We start from the raw sequence: 12,403 nt of genomic DNA on the forward strand, positions 1-12,403 counted from the left end.
CCTATTAAAACGACGACTTTTCAAAGCTGTGAGACGTCTTATCTACAATCATTTCTTAAAATTTACACAATTAACGCGTAACAGGCTCTATTTCATGCACGTGCAGGCCATATCCAGCCCATAACCTAGTTTTATCCGGTTCCATGTAAAAACTGCCACCCCGCCTACGCCCTGGTGGAAGCTGCACAAGCCTGCTTTATATCCTAGGGTTTCAATGCTCAATACATTTCAGAGACTGAGGATTGAAAACACAACTGAAACAACACAAGAACTTAAGACTAGAAAAACTGAAATGAAAATAAATACAATGTTACATAAAACTTGACAAGTCTTTGGTGGAACAAACAGAACAATTACAAAAGATTAAAATTTGACAAAACTGGAAAGAAAAAAAAAAGAGAAGCCATTTTTTCAAGCAGATATTTGGAAATTTTCTTGGTCTGAATAGTTATCTGTCCTTTGTAATTAATTACCTACTCTTGGCAGAAGATACTGTGGCTTTGTGACTATTTCAGAAACTATATTGTTAATTCTGAATCTGCAAGGACAATTCTGAAATTTTTGTTAAAACCTTTACTAAAAATAAGTAGATCATGCAGGCTAACAGCTGTAACCTATATTAGGGTAATCCTATAATCATAAAGAGAAGGTGGTTGTTTACAAATATAACAAAATGACAGTAATCAGATTACTCAATTAGTTTGTATGAAATTGATACAAAATTTTACACTGCATCTATGGATGACTACACCGCTAATGATAGTGCCCTCCCGGATCCAAAGTATGTTTTACTAGAACAGCTGTATTCACAAACCTTTTAACTTGGATGATGACTACATATTCGACAGTGTTTTTAAAAGAAATTATAAATGTTTACATAAAACAATAACCTTTCTCTCTCATAAATGCACCATGTAATTGTTGTATTCTGAAGAGTGAATATTAACATAAATAAAAACTGCAAGCAAAAGTGTTCTCTGCAGGAGAGATCATATATTAAATTGAAAATATATGTGAAAATATAACCCCTCTACCAAAAAAGGACAGTTTTGTTAACTTTTAAAATTATTTTTTAAAAACACAATCATTTATTACATTATTTTTTTGATAGTGACAACGCCTGTTTCAATCATGTTACAATTCTTTTTGTGAACTGAAGAACAGCTAAATAAATTTTAACAAAATACAAATTAAAAAATAATTCCTCTTAACTTTTATTTGCAGCATCGTTAATTAAATTCCTTGTACCTGTTCATATTTAATTTAAGCAGCAAACCTGATCAGCTTAACAATGCCCATTGTAAAGGTCAAACGACCAAATTTATGTCCAAAAAGGTTGAACAGCTCATTTTAAATTAACAGTTTGAAATATAACTTTTGAAAAAAAATTTCTTAAGAATGGAAAGAAACTAAACATTTTTGACAATGTGTCAAAACTTACAGGCATATCTGTTGTTACATAAGGGACTTAAAGAAAATTCATCTTGACTGCTTCTTTGACAGAGGAATGAAAAAACGTGATAAATGCACAAACCTGTGTTATTAAATGATGAAATGCGTCTACAAAAATGGGAAAGGAGACATTTACAAATGCACTTTTGACAGTAAATCAGAAATCTCAAATTAATACACATAATTACTATAAAATTGTTTTGTAAATAAGAACAAATATATAAAATCTTTGCAAAATGCAAAAATGGACAATTGCTATAAAAACAATGGAAATCTACAAGAAAAGGCTGATTTAATTGACAGCTAAATATTCTTTGATAATTTTTTTTTATTACTTCAAAATTGCAAGCTTTGGACTTGTATTAAAAATTTCTTCTGTTATGATACACAAAAAAACTCACAAAGACTTTAAAAAATGCCCTTAAAAATTTGATTTTAAACAATCTTAACAGATCCGCTTTCTGTGGCTTTTTTGTGACCCACCTTGTTGTATCAACTCAAACTCTATGTTTGGTTATCGCTTCCAGATTCATACGGCAGCTATTTTATCCATAATCCAATACCTGGTTTGGTAAACTGAATACTAATCCACCTTGTTGTTAATGAACCAAACCATACAACAAACAATACAGATGCAAGTAGCCACGTGATGAGATCAGAAGCAATAACATCCAGCGCCTGAGAGACTCACAAATGACAATTAATTTCAGTTAACTGCAACTTCACAGTTTTGTGACATAAAATTTAACATAAATTGATGAGCAATCCACAATGAAAAAATACTTCCTTGCACTGCAGTAGATATTACTGAATTAAAAAAAGTTTATATTGTGACCAACTAAAACCTGTAATAATTGAATTGGGTTTGCTGTTTCCAGGTACCCTATTATTTAATGATGAGCAATGACAATTAATTACTTCTGAATACCTATTAGGATAGTCTATTCAGTTTGATTAGAGACAAGATGTCTAAAAATCGCTATATAAATTTTACAAACTACAACACAGACCCTGATCTGCAGGCACATTATGCTACGGAGATCAGGATCTTTGTTGCTTGCAGTTTGACCTGACTTATAAGCAAGTATAAACAGTATCAGAAATGTCTGGCATCTTAATAAACAGTATTAAAACAAACTATAAAAATTCCTTCCATAGAAAGGAACTGTTAGAGTGAAACTGAAAGTACGACTATGTTTGCATTTTTCATGAAAAACGACCTTCTAACAAAAATATTTCATACAAAAATAGCTATGTACATATGAAAACCTTTTCAACTGGTTAAAATTGTGGTCATCTTTTGCTTAAATGCAGGTTTCTATGGCAACAGTGAAATGGGGATTAAAAAATGTACTCAATAGTCTTGCCAAGTGGCTAATTGGTAAGAACACATTGTGAAAAAGTAAAACAAATGATCTCTAAACATTTGCATTATCTTTTGAACAGCCTGTTCAAAATTATAAGTACAATGTCATGTCTAAACAACAATAGTAGCCGATTGATAATAAAAACTTGGAATATATGACATTGCATAAATTTATTCCAGAAAATTACCCAGATTTGTAAATCCCTTATATACCAAATCTTCATCTAGAATTAGCACAGTAGAATATTCACAGATAATACAGTACTGTAATATAAGCTAAACACGGTTGTTGTTGAGTTAAATACAATGAGTTAAATGCACATTAAATGATTGTTTGTAAAATAAAAAAGTAGTCATTTTCTTGCACAATTGTTCTAAACAATAACTTGAAAGGTGATAATGTAGCCCCCTTCCCATTTTTCAGCACGAGTGAAACGTCAATGATATCAATGACAGATTCAAAGAACAATTGAGGGGTTTTAGCTTTAAAGGGTTGTAATGAAAGCAGTCCTTAACACAACAACCTGTTAGTGTCCTTAATTGGACACATGTCTTGCAGCATAGCAACAGGCTTATTTATTTTTTTAATTGTGTTTGTGAAACACAAACACCCCCAAATCTGAGAGTGTAACATTTTTCAATAATAAAATGCAGAAATGGGGGCTACAGTTGCCCAGTTTGTAGAGTGTTGAACTTGTAATCTATTGCTGAGGATTCGATGCCCACCCAGACATGCCCTAATGAGCTGCCCCTGTGTGTCCTTGGGCAATTAGCTACCAATTTATTGGCATGATGTAGCTGATGTATTGAAAGTTCTGTTAAAACCAACAGAACACAGGACTAAAATGTAGAAATATTTGACAAACTGCTATAATGGCATCAACTCTAATTTGGTAAATTGCATACAAAGATGGATACCAGATTTCAACTGTCGACATTAAGAGGCTTTAGCTAAAAGTTTCTGATATGAAAAACAATGTTCAAAAATGTGTAAAAACAAAATTACTGTAACAGCATAAAAATATAATAGTTTTTTTTAGATAAACATGCAAATATAACAACAAAATTTTATTTCCCGAACTTGAGTGGGGTTTTTTTCTTCTCAATTGTACAAGCATGATTTTTTTCTTAATTAAAGTCTCATTTCAGAATGTTCTGAAGTGTGCAAAATCAAACCAAGCTGAAACATTGTTGCAAAGACCTGACAAATGAAATCAGGTCGTCCCCTTTGTATAATAAGAAGTTGAATGGCTTTGAACAATTCTGACAAAATGCATTTAGGATGGGCATATGTACTAATGGCTGTACAAACAGCAGCAAAACAAAATGTCCACTTCCGCTACTGGAATGGAGGCTTTTGAAAAAAACAAATATCATAATGTATAGTAAAGGCAAATTTTGTCTGTGCACATTTTTTTTTAAGGGAAGCTTCTGTTTAAAAAGACCACAATCCTAACTGTTGTAAGTATAAGCATTATCATAAATCCATTTCACCATGTTATGGCAGTTTTTTTATATAAAAACTTTTGTTGAGTTTAAAAAACATTACTGTACACATATTATTCTTTATCTTTGTACACACACAATAAAACTTTGCTTCTGTACATTGGCCCCATAAGTTGTGCTAGAGTTCATTTCAACTGCTAGCATGGAAATACATCCCATGAAATAAATGAATTAAAATGAAAAATGAAATTTTGTTTACAATTCATGTCCAAGAAATCCATGATCCATCAGTTTTTTCTGTAGTAAAAAGTCACTTCTCCCCTTCTAGTACCAAATATCATGGCCCTTACTCTATCTTTATATACACATTTCCTTCCAAAAGCAGCTATATATACTTATTTCTTGCACATTAACATGTGCCAACACTACTGTAAATGATCCTGAATAAAGAAAAAGTGAAACTGCAATCGTCATGTTGTTTTGAGACATATTCAAGATGCACAAATTACGAATATCTTTCTTTCACTAATATGTGAGACATGTGGTATGGCACTGCCAATGAAATGTAAACAAATGAGAAAATAATCTCCAACATGTATAATCCTGTGACATCTTTGCAACAAATTTTGGTCGTATCCCCCAATAGGGTCTAATTCTTAATGTTCTCACTTTGGTCAATGTTTCTGCATAATACAATTCACATTGATATATTTGGTCACTCTATGCAATATCACTGTGTTAAAATATCAAAATTACAAAATGCAGTTCAAGTGCACAATTCTCTCATTAGCACCTTTTTAAAAGATTTGATATTCTTCATCCACACAATACACACAGAAGGATAACACAAATCCTGGCCTCTTGGCCTCAACACATTGTGCAAATGACCTCAACTACTGTGCGACTTTTTTTGAATACGTTCGTACTTTTTAGTCATGACATTCTTCCAATACATGAATCACTGTGACCTAATTTACGATCATATGCAGGACATAGTCACATGATTGTAAACTTGTACAGCCATAGTACGTGGATGAACTTCAAATTCATATGTACACAGCATCATTTGGGATTTTATTGCGTCCTTGCAAATGTCCAATTGGAGGAACAGGACTTGAAATTCCCTCCGACCAATCTGAATGAGCTGAATGCGGTGATGAACTGGACCAATGTCCTGGGGAATCTGGAGAAGGGGTAAGAATGTTCTCTGGAATATGGTTAACTTGTGGTGGAGTAGCATCAGTGCTAAGGTGACTGGATGGGGGTGTGGGGTACTGTGTCATGTGAGGAACCTGTATCGGTGTTGACATCTTGTGATGTGGACTGTTATCATGATACATAATGGTGTAGTGAGTAGCATAATCAGGTTTGTTTTCTAGCAAATGGCAGTCCATTGGACTAACCTGTGTCTGGTTCCGCATCTGGGCTTGATGCATGGCCTGATAATGGGTGGGAGATAACGGCATGCTCTTCCCTTTCATGGGCGAATGTTTCATTTGACTTAATGGACTATTATGTGCCTGCATGTTTGATGACTGGGTGGCAACAGCAGTTGAAACTGGAGAATGGGACTGCACATGTGACCCATGAAGCCAGTCATTCGAAAACATATTTAGCTGTGCTTGGTCCCGCCGTGTATCGTTTTTGTAATGATTGGCCATTGCTCTGTGTTCTTCAAGACCTGCATGTGCCATTGAACATGGGACCGTAATCTTCTCTGCACAATTCATACCATGCTGAGAAATAGGGATTAACTGGCCACATACATTGTGGTATGTAGGAGGGGTTAAATCATACCCATGTGGTGATTCTAATGAACTTTCTGGGGTCATCGTTCTTCCTGATGTCACTTCTGAAGTCGCCTGCAACTGCCCAGGAGTGGCATGGCTCTCGGCACTTTTCTTTTTAGATTTTTTCGATTTGGGAGCCAAGCCATTAATTTTGGCTCCATTTGGAGTATAAGTTATAGAGTCTTTGTTCGAATGACCAGCTTTAGTCCTTTTTGATTTGGTCTTATGTTTTGCACCTGGATGAATAAATGGAGGCATGTCATTATGCGACATGCCGTTTTGCATGGACATGTTGGATGGGCTATTTACGCGATATTCGTCCAACAAACACACAATATCATGATGAAGGCGCTCCTGTGCTACATCTCTAGGAAGTCTTTCCATGTGATCCGTAATGTCTCTGTTTGCATAGTGTTCCAACAGAATCTTAGCAGACTGGTAACTGCCCTCTTTTGCTGCCAAGAAAAGTGGGGTTTCATCCTGCAAAGTAGAAAACCAGAATAATTAGTCAGTCTCATATATATTTGCAAGCCAAAGTCAAGTCAAAACTTCCAAAGCATGTTTTCCAAAAATCAGACTGGTTCATTGTTCCTAAATTATGATACAACTTCTAAAATTGGTCAATGCTATATATATACAATGAGATTTATTTATTATTTTAACAACGAATCATAAAACAAATTTAACGCCAGTCTCTAGAATGTTATTTTACATGGGATTTCAGTTTTGTACATCATACATTTCTTTTCTTTCTAACAGCATCAGTTATGCATACATGACTTTTACGTAATGGTATGCAACTAATGATGCAGTACTGGAAAACAAAAAGTATACTTACATGACTAACCATACTTATACAGATTAGTGATGTGCAAGTCTGAATACTCTAAAGTTGTTAACTCAAACTTAAATCACTCAAATACTGCACAAGTGATATATTCAGTCCAGATTTAACTAACTCTGTCCTTCTAAAATACACTCTCATTTCTGCCCTGGAAAACTTGTAACTACTTAAAATATTCCACTTACTTAACTCGTTAACCCCTGGCGCAGAGTTTACAGGGCAGGAGGCAGTAGCCTACTGACGAGCTCTGTAGCATCATGGTCATGATTGATACACTAAAGTAGGTGGCATCATAGAAAGGTAGATGGATGTAGCTCTACAATGATACCAAATAATCTGGAAGTTCAAGTTGCACTACAAAATACTGAGGGAAAAACCTCATTTTTTTGGACTCGATTTTTTTCCACCCAAAATTTGTTTGTGGTCAGAATTTGATTTTGTGTCTGGATTTTAGACTTTTTGGTTTCAGATCTAAGGCAGACCAGTATGAACTGCAGACAGACAGATGAACCTTTGCAAAAAGTAGGATAAGATGGGCATTTGGAATAAAAGTGGCCTCGATAAGCACGAGCGAAATAGCCATTGAAAAATGATGTTTCTAACACAACTAGGCATTAGGTTATTGGAAAATCACCTGGAAGTTGATGCATTAGGATGTATTCAGAAACAGCCCACAACATGTGTTTCCTACTTGCATTTCAGGCAAAAACGACAAAAACCTCCAGGGGTTAATGAGTTAATATTTCCCACATATGACAATTATCTTGGAATCAATTGTCTGTCATACTGAACTTTTGAACTTCCCAATATTTGATCATTTTTATACCAATGTAAACATAATTACCTTAGTATCTTGTGCATCTCTATTGGCTCCATGTTCCAGAAGAATCTGTGTGGCATGGGCATTGTTTACTGCAGCTGCCCAGTGCAGGGCTGTCTTGCCTGAAACCAATGAAAAACCAGTAAAATAGAAATATTTATCTGGAGTTTTAAGAAACTATTTACATCATACACAAGTTAAATATTATTATTCAATTTTAATGCAAAATGAAACAATGGTGCAGGATAGCAGAACTCTACAAATCGTAAATGGCTACACAAGTCAGGTAGCATTGTTAGTGATTATGCCACATTAATGCATTTGATGTCATTACAGGTCATGTCAAAACATGGCATATGATTTTATATCCTTGTATGCCACCTCACTGCATACGAGGGCATTACAGATTATTCCATGTTGTGGCATAAGATATTTACAGAACAAAATATCACAACATATAAACTGGTTTTATGGCTTCTATAAATTTTTTTATTATAATCACATTTTCCCACTTTTTTGGCATTATACTAACATAACTTGTTTTTGATTCAACTACTAAATTTCCACTATGTAATCAAGGACTAATTCAAGATCTTGCCATATAATGTAATTAGAAAGGATGTCATTAGTCTTCCTATTTGGACTTCACTGATATATCGGAACACAATTTAAAAAATATAGATGGCCATAAATAGGGACAAAAGAATTGATCTACCCAATTTTATACAGAATTATCTGAAATGCCTCTTGCTGGTTCTATTTGAATCGGTCACAAATCAGGGAGTAAAAAAAAAAGACCTGCACGACCTGTTATCATTTGAAATGTTCATTTCTCGTTCTATTCTTATCTTTTCCACCTTGCCTTCCCATGGCAGCATCATAATACAGTCCTCATTATAGGGATCTTCCACAAATCTGTTTAATTCTATTCTCGTACCGAATGTAGGGGCCTCGGGTGATCAAGTGGTCTAAATCGCTCACCTGTACAGATCACTCACAGATCTCACCTCTATCTGTGCGAGGTAAAATCTGGGTTCAACCAATAAGGTTGCGAGAAAGCTTTCCTGTAGCTTCCCATGGGTTGGTAGTTCTTCCTGTTGTTTTTTTGTCCATCAATAATTACTGGCTATCTTGTGCTGAAAAATGATGTCAAACCCCACAAAACCAAAAATTCAGCCAAATGTAAAATGCTTGTCCTGTAAAACCTTCAAGATTAATGCCAGAATTTACCAATGTCATCTGCTGCATTTACGTCTGCATCTGCATTAATCAATTCCTCCACAACATCCTCAACTGCTAGTCTAGCAGCAAGGATCATCGGTGTAGTACCATCATGAGTTCTGGCATTCAAATTAGTGCTTCTGTTTCGCAACAAAATCTGAAATAAACAAATCAGGATATATGCTCTCCATGATTAAATGTGTATCTATTTATGAACTTGTTTAAAAAAAACTAAGCCCTGACAAAAGCTGAAGCATAATTCTCAATATTTTTGTATCAATATCTGCAATGTATAATAATCAATATTTTTATTGATATTCGCAAAATATAATTTTCAATATTTAAATCAATATTTGCAATGTATAATTATCAATATTTGTATTGATATTTGCAATGTATAATTATCAATATTTGCATCAATAATTGCAATGTATAATTATCAATATTTAAATCGATATTTGCAATGCATAATTATCAATATTTGCATCAATAATTGCAATGTATAATTATCAATATTTGTATTGATATTTGCAATGTATATTTATCAATATTTGTATTGATATTTGCAATGTATAATTATTATTTGTATTGATATTTACAATGTATAATTATCAATATTTGTATTGATATTTGCAATATATAATTATCAATATTTGCATCAATAATTGCAATGCATAATTATCAATATTTGTATGATATTTGCAAGGTATAATTATCAATATTTGTTTTGATATTTGCAATGTATAATTATCAATATTTGCATCAATAATTGCAATGTATAATTATCAATATTTGTATCGATATTTGCAATGTATAATTATCAATATTTGCATTGATATTTGCAATGCATAATTATCAATATCTGTATTGATATTTGCAATGTATAATTATCAATATTTGTATTGATATTTGCAAGGTATAATTATCAATATTTGTATCGATATTTGCAAGGTATAATTATCAATATTTGTATTGATATTTGCAAGGTATAATTATCAATATTTGTATTGATATTTGCAATGTATAATTATCAATATTTGTATCGATATTTGCAAGGTATAATTATCAATATTTGTATTGATATCTGCAAAGAATGCCTTAGATATTCCTGTTATAACATAATTCTGCATTATAAGCACAAGTAACAATTTTCTCAACTTTTAATTAACATTACATGTATTACATAATCAATAACTTTTAATTAACATTACATGTATTACATAATCAATAACTTTAAATGAACATTACATGTATTACATAATCAATAACTTTTAACATTACATGTATTACATAATCAATAACTTTAATGAACATTACATGTATTACATAATCAATAACTTTTAATGAACATTACATGTATTACATAATCAATAACTTTTAATTAACATTACATGTATTACATCATCAATAACTTTTAATTAACATTACATGTATTACAAAATCAATAAAGTGAATACAATGTTCATAAATGTAACTGTCTTGCTGAATTTACATTTTTTTAAAACTCAAACAAATTTGTTTGATTTATAGTACTAAATACTGTGAAACTAACTCACCTGAAAAACTCCCTGTGCATCTGCTGATACTGCGGTGTGCAGGGGAGTCCGTCCTGTGGTATCCTGCGCATTTGGATCGGCCCCTGCATCAAGTAATGCTTTTGCAGCATCAGCCCTGGCATAGCGGGCAGCTAGGTGGAGAGGGGTTTCTCCTGTAATTAAAATGAAAGAATGTAAGACACACACATCTATAATTGCCACCTGTCTGTGTTACAAATTTCTTTTATGATCTTTTTTTAACAGCAGTGGGCCAATACTGAGAAATAGCAGCTGTACTGGATTTTACATTTTACAACTGTATTAGATTTCATATATTACAACTGTACCAGAGTTTAAATGCTAAATGTTACAAATGTACCAGATATGACATTCTAGATGTTACAACTGTACTAGATTTGACATTCTAGATGTTACAACTGTACTAGATTTGACATTCTAGATGTTACAACTGTACTAGATTTGACATTCTAGATGTTACAACTGTACTAGATTTGACATTCTAGATGTTACATGTTTGATCTTGCAACTGTTCTAGACCTTACATGTCAGATGTTATAACTGTACTAATTTTTACCCTTCACCCAAATAAGGCTGGAGTAGAGCAATAAATGGGGGAGGGATACAGCCATACTTCAATATTTACATATCACTTCAATATCCATCTCCCTTTCTTCTTGATCCACTATGTAAGACTGCTACTGAAATTAAAATCTTTAAAAGATGTTGCCTCAAGTTGTATAAGCATTAATCTGTTCACTGTTTCTCAGTATAATTTGTTTCTTATCTGTGATGAGAAAAGAATTGTAAAGCGCACTCTACTTTTCAATTGTCTGTATTTTAACTTGGTTTATTTGTCTCCTTTTCTCATTTAAATTCGAAATACTGCCGAAAGGAGGGATTGATTGGAATGCCATGTTTTTGTCCATCTAGCTTGTACATCAGATTTGTATTAAATGTCTTTTTTTTTTCTCATTCAAAATCACTCATTGGTATCTCCATTAACACATTCCCGGCACCTGTAATCTGATATAATTTTCAACTTTAAAAATAATCTGCCTTCATTACTATGATCAGCCTGTATTTGCCAAACAAATTCATCATCTAAAGATGAATAATGCTGTGAACTGGCCATTTTGTGTCTTTTAGATAGCCTGTTATAAACGCACACTGGTGAAACTACCTTGATGCAAGGTTTAAAGTTCAACATAATGTTACCAGTTCTGTAATCCAACCTATATTTATGACATTTCTGTGTTTAAACTAGATATAAAGCTCTGTAATCCAAACTAGCAGACTTGTACTACTTAGGTCTGTAAATAGATGAATTATTCCAGGTATGCCAAATGGTCAACCCTATTTTACACAGAGTAAGGATGGGTAATTTTGTTTAAGTACAACAAACATTTAATAACCATATTTTACAATGAATAAGGATGGATAGCTGAGTGTTTAAGTTTGTCAAACATCAAATAAACATACATTAACACAACAAATAAAGCACTGGCTGGTCACCATATTTCACAACATTGAGTAAGGATGTATAATTGATTGCAGACATGAATCAAACCTCAAATAACCATATTTTACAATACTGAGTAAGGATAGATAATTGATTGCAGACACGAATCAAACCTCAAGTAACCATATTTTACAACACTGAATAAGGATGTATAATTGAGTGCAAACACGAATCAAACCTCAAGTAACCATATTTTACAACATTGAGTAAGGATGTATAATTGATTGCAGACACGAATCAAACCTAAAGTAACCATATTTTACAACACTGAGTAAGGATGTATAATTGATTGCAAACACAAATCAAACCTCAAGTAACCATATTTTACAATATTGAGTAAGGATGTATAATTGAGTACAGACACGAATCAAACCTCCAGTAATCACATT

General features: G+C 33.0%; 1 protein-coding gene across 3 annotated transcripts in view; it reads right to left on the minus strand.

Annotated features, from left to right (window-relative positions):
- Window positions 1–4,369: 4,369 nt before the first annotated feature.
- The window catches only part of LOC149777750 (uncharacterized), a 155,183-nt gene continuing 147,149 nt past the window's right edge, over window positions 4,370–12,403 (minus strand). For all 3 annotated transcript variants that reach the window (XM_089938800.1, XM_089938799.1, XM_089938801.1), the window contains 4 exons: window positions 10,496–10,647; window positions 8,949–9,096; window positions 7,743–7,840; window positions 4,370–6,534 (listed from right to left, as the gene is read on the minus strand). In XM_089938800.1, coding sequence (XP_089794926.1) covers window positions 5,311–6,534; window positions 7,743–7,840; window positions 8,949–9,096; window positions 10,496–10,647 — 1,622 coding nt within the window. In that variant the 3' untranslated portion in view covers window positions 4,370–5,310. The remainder of the gene's footprint in view (window positions 6,535–7,742; window positions 7,841–8,948; window positions 9,097–10,495; window positions 10,648–12,403) is intronic.

Source organism: Sinohyriopsis cumingii, chromosome 17, assembly GCF_028554795.1.
Source record: "Sinohyriopsis cumingii isolate HCF-2022 chromosome 17, ASM2855479v2, whole genome shotgun sequence".
Classification (NCBI taxonomy): domain Eukaryota; kingdom Metazoa; phylum Mollusca; class Bivalvia; order Unionida; family Unionidae; genus Sinohyriopsis; species Sinohyriopsis cumingii.